The sequence below is a fragment of the Sceloporus undulatus genome, chromosome 1 (assembly GCF_019175285.1).
Source record: "Sceloporus undulatus isolate JIND9_A2432 ecotype Alabama chromosome 1, SceUnd_v1.1, whole genome shotgun sequence".
NCBI classification, from domain to species: Eukaryota; Metazoa; Chordata; class Lepidosauria; order Squamata; family Phrynosomatidae; genus Sceloporus; species Sceloporus undulatus.
Window position 1 is genome coordinate 21,378,783 of NC_056522.1, and position 18,796 is coordinate 21,397,578.

Consider the following 18,796-nt stretch of genomic DNA (forward strand, 5'->3'; position numbering starts at 1 on the left):
TTAACCACAGAGTTGCACTGGAGGACCTAGACAGTCCTAGAGAGAACATATTAATGAAATCTGTGAATAATCAAATCCGCAAATATGGAGGGATGACTGTATATAAAACATATAATTTATATAATATAGTAGATAATAAATAAAGGTTTCCCCTTCGGTGCGACTGTCTAGTCATGTCTGAAAATCTCTGTTGTATATTGTATATTATCATATAATAATTGTATATTGTTAATTATAATTATTTTAATATAACATACAGTTATAATTAATAATTACATAAAATTATAATTGCTGCAATATAATAATAATAATAATAATAATAACAATATACATCTCCTCATAGATCCGAAACGCACTGCAGAAATAATGCAGTTTGAGGCCACTTTGTCTGCCCTGGCTCCATGCCAGGGAATTCTGGGAACTGTAGTTTTGTGAGACATTGAGCCTTCTTCTCTGTCAGGGAGACCTCTGGGGCCACAAATAAACTACAAACCCCAGGATTCCCTAGCACTGAGCCAGGGCAGTTAAAGCGGTCTCAAACTGGGTTATTTCTGCAGTGTGTTTCGGACCATAGATCAAGTAGCTTCAGATTCATATCTCTAGTTAAAGTTAGTTGTGACTTTACTACTGCATTATGTATCTCTATGGAGACGAGCGGGCGGTATGATAATAATAATAGTAATAATTGATGTAATACAATAATAACAATAATAAATCCGCTTCTCCTCATATCTCTTTTTGTGTGCTGTATGTATCTCTATGAGTGGATGTTATAACGTAATGTATAATAATAGTAATAATGACTGATGTAATATAACATATAATATATTATACAAAATACTAAGACTAATAATAATAATGATATCCGCTTCTCCTCATATCTCTAATCAGAGCTTGTTGTGACTCTCCAAAGGACATATCTCTATGGGGACGTTGCTAACCGGAAGTCGGCGTCAGCGTCGTCTACTGCGCGTGCGTCGAAGGGAGGAAGGGCGGGACAGGGCGCATGCGCCGTCCGCTGGCGGCCTCGCGGCCAAGTCTCGCGGCCTTTCCGTTTCCCGTTCGCATTGCCGTGGCGCTGCTGGTCTTGTGAGTCGTTGGGCGGAGAGGGAGCCTCGGTCCGGGCGCGATGTCGGGGGCAGCGGGGGGCGCGGCGGGCTCGGCCCGAAAGCGGCTGCTGAAGGAGGAAGACATGACCAAAGTGGAGTTCGAGACCAGCGAGGAGGTGGACGTCACGCCGACCTTCGACACCATGGGCCTCCGAGAGGACCTCCTGCGCGGCATCTACGCCTACGGTGCGCCCCCAGGACCCAAATAGCCCCCTTTGCGACCGCTCTAGCCCCGCTTTCCTTATTTATTGGCTTATTTCAACAGGGAGAAATGGAAGGTACTGCACTTAGGCAGGAAAAATGGAAGGCCTGGGTTAAGGAGACTTCTACCTGTGAAAGGGATCTGGGAGTCCAAGTAGACCACAAGTTGAACATGAATCTACAGTGTGATGCAGCAGCTAAAAAGGCCAATATGATTTTATGCTGCATCAATAGAAGTATAGTGTCTAGATCAAGGGAAGTCATAGTGCCACTATATTCTGCTCTGGTCAGGCCCCACCTGGAATACTGTGTCCAGTTCTGGACACCACAATTTAAAAAGGACATTGAGGCGTGTTACAGACGGCCCAGAAGGGGCAGTCTTGCGCCGCCGCTGGTTGCAGCGTCCGGGAACCACAGCAGCCAAATGGCGCAGTTCCCGGACACTGCAAAGAAGGAGCACGATTTTCGCGCTCCTTCCTGCGGCCCGGAAGAGACACCGCAAGTGCCAAAGCGCGCACTTGTGGTGTCACTTCCGCTGCGTGATGTGCGGGCACAGAGTGTCCGCTACGTCAAAATGGCAGTGCCCATCTGTAGGTGGCACCGCCATTTTGATGTCATTACGCGTGAGGGGCAAGGCGCGTCAGGAAGCGCCACCCCTCACACATAATGATGGCGCGATGACGGCGCCTCATGGGCCCGTCTGTAATGCGCCTCAGAAACTGGAGGATGTCCAAAGGAGGGCAACTAAAATGGTGAAAGGTCTGGAAACCATGCCCTACGAAGAACGACTTAAGGAGCAGGGTATGTTTAGCCTGGGGAAGAGAAGATTAAGAGGTGATATGATAGCCCTGTTTAAATATTTGAAGGGATGTCATATTGAGGAGGGAGCAAGCTTGTTTTCTGCTGCTCCAGAGAACAGGACCCAAAACAATGGATGCAAGCTCCAGGAAAAGTGATTCCACTCAACATTAGGAAGAACTTCCTGACAGTAAGGGCTGTTTGACAGTGGAACAAACTCCCTCGGAGTGTAGTGGAGTCTACTTCTTTTGATCAAAGGAAAACATATATTGATAGTGAGACATAGAAGCTTTGCAAATATAGGCCTGTTACAGACAGCCAAAATAAAGCTGCTTCGAGTCACAGTGGAGGTATGGTGTTTCAATGATGCATGCGTCCTAAGAGTCCAGAAGCCACACCAAAGCCACGCTCCAGTTCTTACGGCTGGAGCGTGGCTTTGGTGCGACTTCTGGACTCTTAGGACGCATGCATCATTGAAACACCATACCTTCACTGTGACTCGAAGCAGCTTTATTTTGGCTGTCTGTAACAGGCCATACTGACAAAACTTAATAGCTTGAAAAGATGTGACTCATCTGGTCGTATTCTAAGATGCAAGCGTTTGGAGTTCTAGGCTTCCCCAAGACTTGGTTTGGTACTGAAAACTGAGCCACTTCTGTGCTCTAAGATAAACTCATTGATGGCAAATTATGCAACTGAAGGTCTCCAGCAGAGGAACCAGTATCCTTTAGAATGGTTCTGACATCCCCTCACAGCGAGTGGTAGGACTGGGCCTCAAGTAACGAAATCTGGCCAGACTATCTGGTGGGGTCCCTGCACTTGGTTGTACCATAGTAAGGCTGGGCTGAAGGAATATGGACTGTCATCACAGAGCAAAGATGCCAAGGACATCAAAGTGCTCAGGCATGACCAGTCGTCCCTCCTTATTGCTGTGAGAATTGTACAATCTAACAGAAAAGTTTACTCCCATACTCTGTTTCCAGCCTTTGGTCTATTCCCAATTTTGAACTGTCAAGCTAAAGTGAAAGTGTTTAGCAAGGCCTGCAACATACAAAATACAGGGGGCCCTTGGTATCTGCTGTGGTATGGTTCCAGGACTCCCATGGATGCCAATATGTGTGGATGCCCAAGTCCCATTAAATACAAAGGCAAAGTAAAATGGTGTCCTTTATGTAAAACATCAAAATCAAGATTTGTTTCTTTGGATTAAAAAAATACTTTCAAGCTATGGACGATTAAATCCGTGGATAAAGAATCTGTGGATACAGAGGGCCGACTATAACCCTTTCTGTGTCACTGGACACCTGTTAATGTTTGACCATGATGCTGACAAGCACTCTAATACCCATCTGCCTCATGGCAGAGGCCATACAACTTGGAAGTAGTGAAGAATGCTATCCATCCTCTCACATCCTATTCAATTTCTAAGCTGGGTGCAGGAGAGGAGTGTGATGCTCTGGCCCGCTTCCATTAGTCTTTGAATTTTTACCTGCATAGAATTCAATATACTCTACTGCATGCACTTCTTTGTGTCCAAAGACTGCTGGCTAGTACTTAAATACAAAGCTGAAATACAGTTCTGAATACAACAAGAAAGTTTTTATTGCTGCATTTATCCATCCTGCGGGCTTGTGTTTAGTATCGTATTGTGAAAGCTATAGTTGAATCATAGGATTTCAATGTGTGTTTGCCATAGACACGCAGTGTATTTTGCAGAATGAGTGCTGGCCTAAACAAGAATGAGCTATTACTTTGTACACTGCACTGCTTTCTGTTTATAGGAAATGTGTAGTATAGCAGATAGCTCTATTCTAGAAAGTCCATGGTCATAAATTGGTGGGAGGTTGTCAGGCTGAAAAAAAGAGGCAGAATTTGGAATGGGGAGGCCAGTTTTATGTAGTTGAACCTGCACTTTGTGTTTGGGAAGAGTTTCAGATAGAATCTTATTGTCTTTGGCATTTCATACTTTTTCTAGAAAAAATGACCCTGATACGCTGGCCCATGTGAAATTAATAATACTTTTTAGTCTCTTTTGGGAAAGTCTATCTGTTAAAATCAGGGAGGAGCAGAACATATTGCAATTCACACTTGGTGTCACTCAGGTTGGCCCAATTCATAGTTGCAAGTGTTACTCTGACCTGATATTCTGGGTTTACTTAAACATCAAACTGTGATTTTCTGTTCTTGATTGCTTGGGACTTTGTGCTAATTGGGGTTTTGGATCATGAATTTAGAGGCGTGTAAACTTAGCAGATTATTAGTGCCTACACAAGATAAGTGCGTGAAAGGTCTCACTACTTTGATTTTTAAATAGTTGGTCTGTCAAAATATTATTTTGTTCATGTTTACGTGATAAACTAGTTGGAAAGGAACTCTAAAAGGTTTTTAAAATGCATTTTCTAGGTTTTGAGAAACCTTCAGCTATCCAGCAGAGAGCAATCAAACAGATCATTAAAGGAAGAGACGTAATTGCACAGTAAGTAAAGTTATAGATGGAAGTAAAAGGGGGTTATTGCCACATTGACAACAAGAAGGTAAATGGCTCTTGATGTTGTGTAAAGGGTTAAAGTAAGTTCATCATTACACTCATAAATATATTTACTCAATATTAAATCCTGCAGAGTTCAGTGGTTCTTGCTTCTGGTAAAAATGTAGCATCAGTGAATCATTTAAAATATATTTCTTTATGTTGAGTCTTTCACTCTGTGACATGAATCACAGCCACATCTAGTTTTCTATGGCGGGGTACATACCGCCACTTTCGGGCGCTCTGCCGCCGCCGCCGGTAGGTCTGTGGGGGAGCCGGAGCCTTCAGACGGCGCGACTCCCGCGCGGACCGAAAAAGAAGCTCCAAAATGGAGCTTCTTTTTCCGTTGCGTTTGTGACGTAGCGAGGCGCCAGGGGCGCACTCGCTACATCACAAAGGACGCGACGCGTACGGACGCTCAGCGTCCGATACGCAAAGATGGCGCCGGCCATGTAGAAGGGCCGGCGCCATCTTGTACGGACGGAGTCCGTACTAGGCCCAGGGGCGTCTATAAGAGACGCCCCTTTTTTAAAATGGGACGTCCTCCGGACGTCCCAAATGCCGGTGAAGAAAGCCCCTATATATTTTTTTTTGTTTTCTTACATTTTTATTATTTTAGGAGATATATATTATATATATATAGCGAGAGAGAGAGGGGGGGGGGATAAAGTATATATCTATACACACACATCTTAAAATAATAAAAAAAATAAGAAAACAAAAAATTAATATAGAAAACTACATGTGGCTGTGATTCATGTCACAGAGTGAAAGACTCTGTAGTAGTGGTATTAATATTAATAATCTCTGTAATGCTAACCTGTGCTTAATTTTTTCCTATACTGTCTTATCAGAAAGTATTTACAGAACAGACTTCAGACATCACAGTTTGCCAAATGTGTATTGCCAGGGGTGTTCAGGGGAAAGTCATCATACTTTCTGTTACTGCTTTTCATTCTAAATTTGTATAACCATAGATGCTTGAAATGTAGCAGATGACACAACATACTATTATTTACTAGTATGCTTTTATTTTACTGTCTAACCTGGATCATAATTTTCTGTTGAACATAGCTTTTATTCAGAGGAGGACTAATGCAGAGAATTACTCTAATGTAGTGTTTGTTGGAGCAATCCTGTATATACTGACATAGGAATATATCTCACTGAGCTCTATGGGGACATTTCTGAGTAGACATATATAAATTGCACTATAAAAGCCTTAATGAACTCCATGTCCACATGTTATTTTTAGCGATGAATTAATTGCGTGGAATCAAATCTTTGTAACCTATCTTTAATACAGGATAATGAAGCCATAACATACTTTCCATAATACTTGGAAGGATTTCTGAAATTGTCCTTAGGACATTTTAAAAAGTACTGTACAGTTATTCACGGAAAGAAAGCCATCCTGTTTAAATAATAGTGCCACTCTATTCTGCTTTGGTCAGGCCTCACCTGGAATACTGTGTCCAGTTCTGGGTCCCACAATTAAAAAAGGATGTGGAGAAACTGGAGCGTGTCCAAAGGAGAGCAACTAAAATGGTGAAGGGTCTGGAGGCCATTTCCTATGAGGAAAGACTCAGGGAGCTGGGGATGTTTAGCCTGGAGAAGAGAAGGTTAAGAGGAGATATGATAGCCCTGTTTAAATACTTAAAGGGATGCCATATTGAGGAAGGAGCGAGCTTGTTTTCTGTTGCTCCAGAGACTAGAACCCGGAACAATGGATGCAAGCTACAGAAAGAGATTCCACCTCAACATTAGGAGGAACTTCCTGACAGTAAGGGCTGTTCAACAGTGGAATAAACTCCCTCAGAGTGTAGTGGAGTCTCCTTTCTTGGAGGTCTTTAAGCAGAGGCTGGATGGCCATCTGTCGGGTATGCTTTGATTGAGAGTTCCTGCATGGCAGGGGGTTGGACTGGATGGCCCTTGTGGCGTCTTCCAACTCTATGATTCTATGAATACTAATGTAGGAAACATTTACAATAGCCACAAGAAAATATTTTATGAGATTGGAACTTGAGGATTGATTAGCATAATCCCCATCCTATTTAAGAAGCTTAGTCTCATTAAATGACCTTAAATTTGATACATTTGTTGTTATCTAAGTATTTAGTTTAATTACTGTTGAAATTGAGACCTAGCCCGTTATAAGAAGATGCTTCATTATGCTCATTGTGTCCCTACAGTCATTAAAATTAGATGTCTTAACTGTGCAAGATAGCTTTAATTGATCTGCAATGCTGGTGTTTCTAGATTATAGAGTTTTAGTTTTAACAATATATTATCCATTGCAGACCACTCTTAGTTTATGTGGAAACCATCCTGTAAAGTTATTATAAAGTACATCAGAAGACTGATTATAAAATAAAGGTCAGTAGACCTAGTGGCTAATTGTCAAATAAGGCTTGCAACCTTGATTGTCACTCATGGATGGTTATCTGTTAGAAAACCTTTCTGATAGTGCTAATGTTAATTTTGTTTTATGGAGACAGGGAGAACAGAGTCAAATATTGTTTCTCTTTTCAGGTCACAATCAGGAACAGGCAAAACAGCAACATTTTCCATCTCTGTGCTGCAGTGTCTGGACATCCAGGTAACGTGGGACCTAAATACATAGTAACTTTTGGATGCAAAAATAGTATTTAGAATGGAAATAGTATATTGTCTCACAGAGTTGGTGCTGATCAGGGATAGTGTTCATCCTGACTGCCAGTGCCCTGGTCTTGGAGGAAAAAGAGGTAGGCATAGTTTGACCATGGCTAGGCATAGAGGCAGATGGCAAGGTCCTATCTTCATCCAAACTGCCATTGCTGTGGCCTCAAAGAGAAAGAAGAAGAGGCTGGACAAGTCCATCATGCCTAGGCCAAGAAGCAGATGAAGGGCCCTCCCTCCATCATGACCACCATTGTCCTGGCCTCAGAGGGAGAGAAGAAGAGGCAGTCACATGCCCATTATGCCAAGGCCCAGAAGCAGATGAAAAATTCCTCTGTCTCTCCCAGCTGCCACTGCTCTGGCCTTGGAGCTGTAGAAGATTATTATTATATTTATTTGTATCCTGCTCTATTCCTAGAACTGAGACTCAGAGCAGCTTCACAATATTAAAAGAACAATACAATTAAAAACATAGAAAATAGGTGCCTTAAAAAGGAATTAAATTATTACAATGTTAAAATCGATAGCTGTTAAAAATAACATTCATTTTAAAAAGGTAAAACTGTATAAAACACTTTGAAATGGAACAACATCCCAACTGGTCCTTTACAAATATTTTGTTTTAAAAGCCTGCCTGAACAGGTAGGTCTTGGCCTGCTGGTGGAAGACCAACAAGGAGGGAGTCATTCTGGTCAGTATCTGCTGGTCTTAATCTCCTGCCCCCCTGCCATTCTCTTTTTTTAATGTGTTGTCTTATTTAGATTGTAAGCCTGAGGGCAGGGAACAATCAAATTAACAATTTCTAAGATGCTCTGACAGTCTTTGTGACTGAAGAGATGGATCTAAATACTCGGAATAATAAATAATTATTAATTCCTTTTACGCAAAGTGCATATACACACCTTATCTCTCCTGCCCCTGAGTAAGAGAAGAATGAAAAAGCCTCTGATTTGTAATATTCATTTAAAAGGAAAAGAAGGAATGAGATTATAACATTCATTGTATCTCATTGTTTCGATCAGGTTCGTGAAACCCAGGCATTGATTTTGGCACCTACTAGAGAATTGGCAGTACAGATTCAGAAGGTGAGTTACACAAGACAATAATGTGTGAAAATGGAATATGACAGCTTGAAAGGTCCCTGTGACAATACTGTCCTTTGCCCTGTGCTGCAAACAGCTGCTCATTCATCTCAGGTGTTTGTCTAGCTGCAAGCTGTACAATTGAATTAAAGCCTTAGTGCCTCATAGATGTAAGTCCTATTTGGGCTTTTGCCAAGGCATTTGAATAGCTGCCTCAACAATATAGTGTTGAACATATAGCACAGTACCAGTGGTCTTTCCCAATTAAAATTCTTGAAGTCTGTCATTTATCTACAGTGCTGTCCTGTGATTCAAGACTGGCAAACACAGCAGGGGAAATTTCCTTCCTGCAGCCACCCAGCATGTTTCAATGTATCCAGAGAGATGTGATGTCACTTCTGTTGCAATTTTTTGTTGATTTTCAGCCAATTTTTGTTTCTTTTTCTACCTCTTTGGAGAGTGGGTTGGAGGGCGGGGGAGAAAACTGTTGCCTTGTTAGGTGGTAAAAATGGAGGGGGAAGATTTGAGGGCTTGAAGGTGTTTCTGGGGATCCCACAGGCTGTATTTAGGAGTCTCAAGGGCCATCCACCCCTGTTCAAGGCCAGTGTCAGCACCTGGCATCCTTGGGAAGCTGACAGGAGCCCAGCACTCTTATCAGGGCCCACTGCTAAGGCCTACCCTAAGCCCTTTTTTCCCTCCCTGGAACAGAATTCTAAGTAGTATCAGGTGGCTGCATTTATTCTCCCCTTTTAATTTCCCATAGTCCTTCCCCCACTTGTTTTGAGTGATTGTTGGAAATGAAAAAAGTGGCTAGACCCAGTCATCCAGCACTGCTTGTAATGCCACCAGTGCAACTAACTAAAGTGCAGCTAGCCTCTAGACAGAAGAGGGGACCATCATAGTTGCAAAATTTAGAGTTTGACCTGAGGATACATGGTGAAACAACCACGCTGACGTAACCTGGGTTTGAATTTATCAGTGCCTCGGTACACCACATGGAGTTCCACTGGGATACAAATCCAATAAAACCAGATTCCATTGTTTAGCAAATTGGTGTTTATTAAAAAATGATAGTCAGAGTTCCAGTGACAAGAAGAAGCCAAACACTGAGTTAGAAAGGGAAAGTTTATTCAGTGTGTGGGAATATTTATATCTTCACCCTTTCACATCTGCAGATGTAAGATCCTCTTATTAGGATTCCTAGTTTAGTTTTAGCTCAGGTTGATTAGAAATCTTAAATCCTCTTACATTCTTATGCCCTTGTTCTTACAGGGTCTTCTTGCTCTTGGTGACTACATGAATGTCCAGTGTCATGCCTGCATTGGTGGGACCAATGTTGGTGAAGACATCAGGAAGCTGGATTATGGACAGCACGTTGTAGCTGGTACACCAGGACGTGTATTTGGTGAGAAGATGGTTAATTTTGTTTGGTACCAAGAAATTCATACATTTCTTTAATGCATAGAATACTTTTCAGTATTTTATTCTGCTGTCTGAACAAAACTATACCTCATTCTTTTAGACTAGGGATTGCGAGCAGGTAATAATAATAATAGGTTTTATTTATATACTGCCCAATCACTGGGAATCTGAGCGGTTTACAATAGAGGGGATAACAGACAGTTCCCTGCCCACAGGCTTACAATCTAAAAGACACGACACAAAAGGAGAAGGGAATGGGTGAGGGGGGGAGGGAATCAGGTCCAGCATTCTTCTCTCCCTCTGAGGCCTGGACCAAGGCAGATGGACTGGAGGGAGGGCTCTTCTTCTTCAGGCTAGCACCTGAGGACTGGGCCCGCCTACTCTCTCCCTCAGAGGCCGAACGATGACAGTTAGGAGAGAGGAGCCTCTTTATTCCGGCTAGCCCCTGAGTACTGGGCAGCCTTCTCTCTCCCTCAGAGGCCGAACGATGACAGTTAGGGAGAGAGGAGCCTCTTTCTTCAGGCTAGCCCCTGATGGTACTGGGCCAGCCTCTCTCCCTCAGAGGCCGAACGATGACAGTTAGGGAGAGAGGAGCCTCTTTCTTCAGGCTAGCCCCTGATGGTACTGGGCCAGCCTTCTTTCCCCTCAGAGGCCGAACGATGACAGTTAGGGAGGGAGGAGCCTCCTTCGTCAGGCTAGCCCCTGATAGACATGCAGGCCACATCTGTCCTTTCAATTTCTCTCATTCCCATTTTCAGTCCACATGACAATACTAGAACCACCTTTGTCTAGCAAAGCAGCTCTTGATTTTTCTTCCCAGCAACCTTTCCTTCTACTCTTACTTTCAGCTGTATCCTTCCACTTTTTCATGGTGTGAAGATGCCTTACAACCATCTCAGGTGTCCTCTCATTTCTGATAGGTTTCTGCTTCCCACTTAGAAAGCATGCTGTGTTTTCACATGACCTGCTGAGTAGGACTGAGGTAATGTCTCATTATATATGGAGCATGGAAGTAGCCACTATCCCAGCTTATGACCACCACCTCCCATGAGAGAATGCGTCTCATTTATGCTGGGAGCAAGCAAAGAGTGCAGTTAGCTATCCTTGTATCATTGCTCCCTAACTTCACTTTCAGAGAAATACCAGCTGTGTCTCCCTGCTCACTGAAATTTCTGGAATATCTTTTTATTTAATTCTTTCACCTCAGGTGCTGAACTGTTCACAATTGCACAGGAGGGTTGAATCCACAAAAACTCTGTGGGGAGGTTCAGACCACCACATGTACACACTAATGAACAATTTGTCCATCCCATGTAATTATCATGGATTGTTTTCTCCTTGTTTTCAAAAAGATACGTGAAGAAAAGTAGTTGCATTTAGAATTTTAAAATTTTAATACATGAAAGATAATTACAGAACTGGAATAGAAATTATTCTAAAAATAAGTGGATTAATATTGTTGGCTTTCACTTTTCACATACGAACTGCAGCTTCTCATATGTGTTGCTTTCTTAGTGTATATAATGACATCTCCCTCTCTCTGAACAGTTTCTCTCTTTAACATGCTCATAGTTTCTCTAATGTGCATGCACGCACATGCATACCTTTTTCTTCTACTTCTTGAGATCACTTTCTGCAGCTGACAGTTTGGCCAATAGCTTGTAATGTAACAGCGAAGCAGTACCTCCTAAATATCCCTGGACAATTAATACAAAGTCTGAAAATAGTTCACATTTCATGATGATGATGATGATGATGATGATATAATAATTATAGTAGTAGTAGTAGTAGTAGTAGTAATAATAATAATAATAATAATAATAATAATAATAATAATAATAATAATAAATGATTTATTTGTATATCACCCAATCACCAGGAATCCGGGTGGGTAACAACAATATAAAATACATTCAAAATACAATAAAATTCAAAATAATCCCTTCCCAACCCCCACCTCAGTGCTAAAGCAAATAATATCAATAAAGAATATAAAAACATTAAAATGGAGTTAACTAAAAATTGGGGAGGGGGAATTGGGAGGACAGAGAGAAAGACAGCAGTCGCATTCATATATTCTTGTTCAGGGAGGAGAAGCGAAGTTGGGAAGGCCTGCTAGAAGAGATATATGTCCTAGTTTGTCTGCTGTCCCTCCATCAAGTTCATATGATAATTTCTGTTGACTACATTGGCAGAAAAAGTGAGGAAAATCCTAGTGTAACACTTGTTTCTATAAAGTCATCAAGATGTGAGCTTTCTGACATGTGGAAAAGTTGTATCAAGAATGGGTAATTTACTGGCTTCTGTATGTTTTGGACTACAACTTCCATAATTCCTTATCGGTGGTTATCCTCTCTGGAGCTGATGGGAGTTGTAATCAAAAACATAAGAAGGGCATTGTGTCACCTACCCCTGCTTTTACCTACTGTCTTAAGGTACAAGTTGGAAAATGTAATGGTGAAAACTGGCTTCAAGGAAAACAGTGGACAAATAGATTAACTGCTATTGCTGTTTTTAGATTTTGGGCTGTCATTGCATTGCTTTTTGTACTTGGGAAATCTACTATGTGATCCTTGAACCCAACTAGATCTTAAGTGGTTCAGTGCCATTTATTATCAAACTCTCAATGCTCCTCTGAGCCGTCAGCCTTTCAGACAAGAAACTGCTCAACATTTCTACTTTGGTGACTGTTTCTTGACACAAACCTGAAATCTTTCAGATATGATTCGCCGCAGAAGTCTAAGGACTCGTGCTATTAAAATGTTGGTTTTGGATGAAGCTGATGAAATGCTCAATAAAGGTAAATAATACTTATAGCCCTGAAGTACAGTATAGGTGCTAGTCATGTGTTTTTTAAAAAAAAATAAAAATGGGAGTTGGATTCTGGCAGCCAGAGGATTCCTAGTCTTGTCCAAAGTATAATGTTGTGAGCCATTGGACAGATAGCAAAAAATTTTAGGACTAGATTTGCATAAATGTGTTTGTTTGAAATAAAGCATTTCCCATAATGTCCTTGTTATTTCTGATATGCCCATACTTGAAAATACCTGCTTGGTGGCTTGTTAACAGTTACTGAAGACTTAATTTTTAGGAAATCATGTATTGCCCTTCATTAAATCTGTAAGTTCTAGGAGATTTGTAAGTACACAAAAGTGAAAATGCTTTTATACAATGGGCCCATGGTATCTACTGGGATTTGGTTCCAAGACCCTCTGTGCATACCAAAATTCATGGATGCCAAAGTCCCATTAAATACATTGGAATAGTAAAATGGTATTCCTAATATAAACTGGCAAAATTTTAATGTTATTGTATTGTTGTATTTAATTTTAATTGTATATGTATGTTATTTGTATGAATGTTTTATAATGTTGTACACCGCCCTGATTATATAGAAGGGCGGTATAGAAATAAAATTTTTATTTATTATTTATTTAAAATCAAAGTTTGCTATTTGGAATTTATATAGTTTTTGAATATTTTCAAGCCATGGATGAAACAATTCGTGAAGAAAGAATCCGTTGATACAAAGGGTCAACTGTACTTGCAAATTCATGATAGGGTAGCAAATACATATTTGACAGGTGGGCAGTTAAAAGCATTCATCACATTTAGCAACAGTATAGCTGCATGCTGGGATGTAGTTTACAACACATATGTATACACCTTGCATTCTTCAGTAGGAAGGGTGGAGAGATGAAGTTGACCACTGTGTATTTTGAAAGCAGAAAATCCTGCAGCTTTGAACGTGCACAAAATCATTGCTAGGTGTTTGTGTAGATGATATAGACCAGAAGTGCATTGTTTCTCATGACCAGTGTGATCCTTCTATATCTTAAATCAGCAAAGTACACCAAAGTTCCCAACTTTTTCTTTTTGTCTTCTATGTTGTTGGGCTTATTTAGGTTTCAAAGAACAGATTTATGATGTGTACAGATACCTTCCCCCAGCAACACAAGTAGTTTTGATCAGTGCTACCTTGCCACATGAGATCTTGGAGATGACCAACAAATTTATGACTGACCCCATCCGCATTCTGGTGAAACGGTAAAGTGTTTTTTTTTAAAGTGTCCGTTTTGATATTCCTTTCAGTATTAATAGTTCCTAATTTGTGACTATGCTGATAACATTTGAGACCTAAATTAGAACAGAGAGCATGGTTAAATCAAGTTTCTTTGTGTTCTGCATCTTCTCTTCTTGATCTTTCTTAGTCACTCTAGGAATTTTTCCAGCATAGTAAAAAAATCATTGCTAGGTGTTTGTGTAGATGAAAAACAATAACAAACAGTAGCAATGTCAGCTGACAAATGTTTTCCTCTTGTCTCCAGTGATGAATTGACTCTAGAAGGGATCAAACAGTTCTTTGTGGCTGTTGAGAGAGAAGAATGGAAGTTTGATACACTGTGTGACCTGTATGACACACTCACTATCACACAGGCGGTCATCTTCTGTAATACAAAGAGGAAGGTATGTGAGCAAGTAACACTTTATGATCTAGTCTGGTTTCAAGCAGACCTTAAACACAGAACTTGGTTAACTTTCTGGACTACTCGTGTTTGTCTTAAGATAAATCTAGTTGCTTTCTGGTTCAGGTTGACTGGTTGACTGAGAAAATGAGAGAAGCCAACTTCACTGTTTCATCAATGCATGGTGACATGCCTCAGAAGGAGAGGGAGTCCATCATGAAAGAGTTCAGATCTGGGGCAAGGTAAACTAGCTTTTTTTCCTGCAATGCTGCAAATATACCTTAGCTTTCCTAAGAATGTTATCAGTTGTTTACTTCTGATTCCCTGCACACTCAGTATTTCTGGTGCTTCTTGCACTGTGTTGCAGAACTGTCTTAGCAGTTAAGGGTGAGTTGTTGAGGTTGTTTGGCATACCCAGTTCTTCTCTACAAATTGTGTATGAGACAGGCTAGACTCTTGTTGATGACTTAAGTGTGTAATGAAATATTCCCTTTCAGGTTAATTGAGCAAAAAGATAGCCAGTCCTTGTTTGTGTAGCACTTCTCCCATTTCCTCAGTAATGCTGCTTGAAAGGGCAGGCATGTGCTCCTTTAGCTATTTAGTGGCTGGGTCTAGGGCAGCTAGTTTGTGGCTGCTGAAGGTGCAGAAAGCATCACTCCCTCAGCTTTTTCCTATCTGCACAAGTGCATCTGGGTGCTACACAAGCTCCTTCCATCGCCACTGAATGGCTGATGGGGGTATGTTTTCCCAACGAAAAGCTGCATTCCACAAGACAGAAGTGGTAACCCAGCAAAAATATAAGTGGACTATTAGGCTCTGGCTGTGTGATGTAGGATTTTGGTTTGAGAGCAGTAATCCATGTGTTTTTATAGTGGTATCAAAGTATTTTACTAAAGATCCAGTGGCTCTTCATATGGTCCAAAGTGCACCTTGTGGTCTGATGCCAAATGATGTACACTCTGTTGTGCCATGTTAAGTTTAACATAAAGCTGCTCAGTTCTCATTGTGTTCAAATGCTTTCTGTAATAAGTAGTTACTGAACACAGGTGAAAAATAAAAGGTTTCTTTTTTTCATTCATAATAGGGGAAGCCACTCATCACATCACCTTTCATTGTGAAGGCATTTGAAAGATATGCAGTCCAGTGACCTTTCTTTTTTTTCTTTTTCTTTTTACAGCCGTGTTCTTATTTCTACAGATGTTTGGGCTAGAGGCTTGGATGTACCTCAGGTTTCCCTAATCATTAACTATGACTTGCCCAACAACAGAGAATTGTATATACACAGGTAAGGTACCTCTGCTTTTTCCTTTCTGATGTTAAAGTTGGAGAATGGAAATGTTTCTGTACACCTTTAGGAATATTTAAAGGAAATTATTCCCAGTACAAACAGTGAAAAACTTTAGAAAAATGTGTTTAAAGAGAAAATGTTACTGCTTTTCCCAGGACTTCAAAAACCTAACAGAATTTTAAAACGAAAGGTGCTTTTTAAATAAATTGTAAGGTGGGTAGTACAGGTATTCCATTGTAGTTCAGTGGAGTGGGATGCATGTTAACTCCTACTGGTCCCAGCCAACATGGGTAGGCATGATAGGAGTTGCAGCCCAAGAGTATCTGGAATGTCCTACATTCTTTGCCCATTGTAATAGGATCATAGAATCATAGAGTTGGAAGAGACCACAAGGGCCATCCAGTCCAACCCCCTGCCATGCAGGAACTCTCAATCAAAGCATACCTGACAGATGGCCATCCAGCCTCTCCACTACACTCCAAGGGCTGTGTTCCACTGTCGAACGGCCCTTACTGTTAGGAGGTCCCTCCTAATGTTGAGGTGGAATCTCTTTTCCTGCAGCTTGCATCCATTGCTCCGGGTCCTTGTTTCTGGAGCAGCAGAAAACAAGCTTGCGCCCTCCTCAATATGACATCCCTTCAAATATTTAAATAGGGCTATCATATCACCTCTTAACCTTCTGTTCTCCAGACTAAACATCCCCAGCTCCCTAAGGTGTTCCTCATAGGGCATGGTTTCCAGATCCTTCACCATTTTAGTCACCCTCCTTTGGACACGCTCCACTTTCTCAACATCCTTTTTGAATTGAGAATCTGTTACTTTAGTATCTTGAATATCTTCAAGATCCATGATTCCTTTGGTGCGGGCGCACAGTGATTTCAAATCCCATTTTTGTCCCACTAGGATTGGTAGATCAGGTCGCTATGGCCGAAAAGGTGTTGCCATCAACTTTGTAAAGAATGATGATATTCGTATTTTGCGAGACATTGAACAGTACTATTCCACCCAAATTGATGAAATGCCCATGAACGGTGAGTATTACATTCTTTTATATTTTTGTCTCTTCTGTTCCCATAGATAGCATGGGGATTCAGAAGATGACTGCTTACACTGACCAGTCTGTTGTGTATATCCAAATTGTAGCTTTGTGACTGGAAAACAAAGGAAAGGAAGCTAGTCCTTTTTCCATCCCTTATCAGCTCCTTGTTTAATACAGGCTGAGAAGCTGGACCAGTAAATGTATTTTCTCTGTGCATGCCAGCTGGACAATAGAATTATATTCAAAGTAGGTTAGAATTTGGGGCTTCTCAAGACCCTGAGTGGGTAGAGTGAAACAAATACTGTCTCCTACTTCAGTTTTCTGAGAAATGGTTGTCTGTACCTTAAGAAAGTGCTGCATTTGACTTGCTCCAGTTACAGCAGGGGAAATGATACAGTAATTCGCTACATCAATTCTATGATGCAGGGTTTTTTTCCCCATGAATTTAACCCAAATCCTGCCTTCCTAATAAGTATTGTATGGTAATCAAAGCTTCCTTGAGATTTACTACATAGAAATAGAATACAGTTAACTGAGCAGCAGTATGAAACATTTGATAAAGTGACACTTCAGTTTGTGTTGCTACTCTATACAGTAGAGCTCTGAAAGGCCCTTGTAAGTTCTTGGTTGGTTCATGAGATTGTAGCAGCTCTTTCCACATGTACTCTCTGCAAGGAAATAAATAGTACTTGTGCTTCCCTAGAACAGCATTTGTTGCTTCCTTACTCCCTATATTTCTTCACAACTTTGTATGATTGAAAGAAGGTGATTGCCCAAGATCATTCAGAAGTGAGGAGTGAATGAACATTGATACATATCTCTGCAGTCCCAAATCTGACACTGTCCATTAGACCAGCCTTTCTTCATTAGATATGTGGAACATTAGCAGCCCTGAGTACTGTGAACAACCTGTCTCTTCAAGTTGTAATGCTATTTCCTTGCCTCATCCTTAATTAGGAAGCCCTCTGCTATATGGTACATGCTGTAACTGTGGAATGTTTGGCTTGACATCAAGCATTAAATTTACGCATAAGATGTGCTCTATTACTGCCATACTTAGTTTGTTTGATTTTTTTTTAAATCAAGTTGCTGACCTTATTTGAAGAAACAAGATAGACTGAAGAGAGAGAAGATGGACTGAAGAGAAAAAGAGTGTATCCTGTTACCAGTGATGTTACACAACTGCAATCAGGGGCTGCTTTTAATTTTGCTTATTGATACAGTACTTGTGTTTAAGAATTTTATGAATGTAACTCCCAGATGGTTAGATGTATATCATGTCCTTCAGTCTAAGCCTCTATTTTTGAACATAGCATTCACTGAATGTTCCATTTGCAAAAAAACTAACTTTGGAAGCAGCTAAAAGTACTTAGCCAAGGGTGGGGTGGGTTGGGTTGTTTAAAAAGACAAACACATTCTCATAGTAGAATCTTACCTATGTAGACAATTTTTTAATTTTTATTTTATCTTTTGGACAGAAGCTGTAAATAAAGTGTTGTCAATCCAACTTGCCACTCTTTTTCCTGATTAGACAATAAAGTTTTCATATAAATGTTACATCTTTGTGTTTATTCTTCAAAAATAGTGTGAAATATTGCATGCCAAACATTTCTTGGCATTTGTATGCTAATTTTCTGTTCCTTTCTCCCTCTAATTTGGCAAGTTATTAATTTGGGATTTAAGGACATGCATATCTACTGTCATGCCTGTCATTTAGACTCATAACAGTCAAAAAGACTTTTGAATTGTTACAGTGAAAAAGTTGAGTTAGAATGGAACCCTAAGAAAACTAGGTTACTGGTCTATATTAAAAGATTCGATTGAAAGGAAACTGCTCTTTGGGCCTAAACGTATGTAGTTACAGCAATGGAAAAGACCATGTGCCTCCCCTTCATAGTTTACAGCAGACCAGTAATGAATAGATTATTATTTAAAAGGATAAAGGTTTTCCCCATTGACAAGGTTGTCATGTCCAACCATAGGGGGTAGTGCTCATCTCTGTTATTGAAGAGCCAGCATTGTCAGATTACTTTGTGATCATATGGCCAACATGGTTGCACAGAATGCTATTTACCTTCCCACTGAAGATATACCTATTTATCTACTTGCATTTGCATGCTTTCAAACTGCTACATTGGCAGAAGCTGGGACTAGTGATGGGAGCTCACCCCATCAAGCAGCATTCAGGCCGTCATCCTACTGATGT

General features: G+C 40.7%; 1 protein-coding gene across 1 annotated transcript; it reads left to right on the top strand.

Moving 5' to 3' along the window:
• Positions 1 to 1,031: 1,031 nt before the first annotated feature.
• On the top strand, positions 1,032 to 18,147 carry EIF4A3 (eukaryotic translation initiation factor 4A3). Its single transcript, XM_042445816.1, has 12 exons — positions 1,032 to 1,295; positions 4,512 to 4,584; positions 7,168 to 7,234; positions 8,316 to 8,378; positions 9,648 to 9,780; positions 12,517 to 12,597; positions 13,703 to 13,844; positions 14,126 to 14,264; positions 14,390 to 14,505; positions 15,441 to 15,548; positions 16,455 to 16,582; positions 17,677 to 18,147. Exons 1-12 carry the CDS (start codon positions 1,130 to 1,132, stop codon positions 17,691 to 17,693), a joined length of 1,233 nt encoding a protein of 410 aa, XP_042301750.1. The 5' UTR covers positions 1,032 to 1,129; the 3' UTR covers positions 17,694 to 18,147.
• Positions 18,148 to 18,796: the final 649 nt, after the last annotated feature.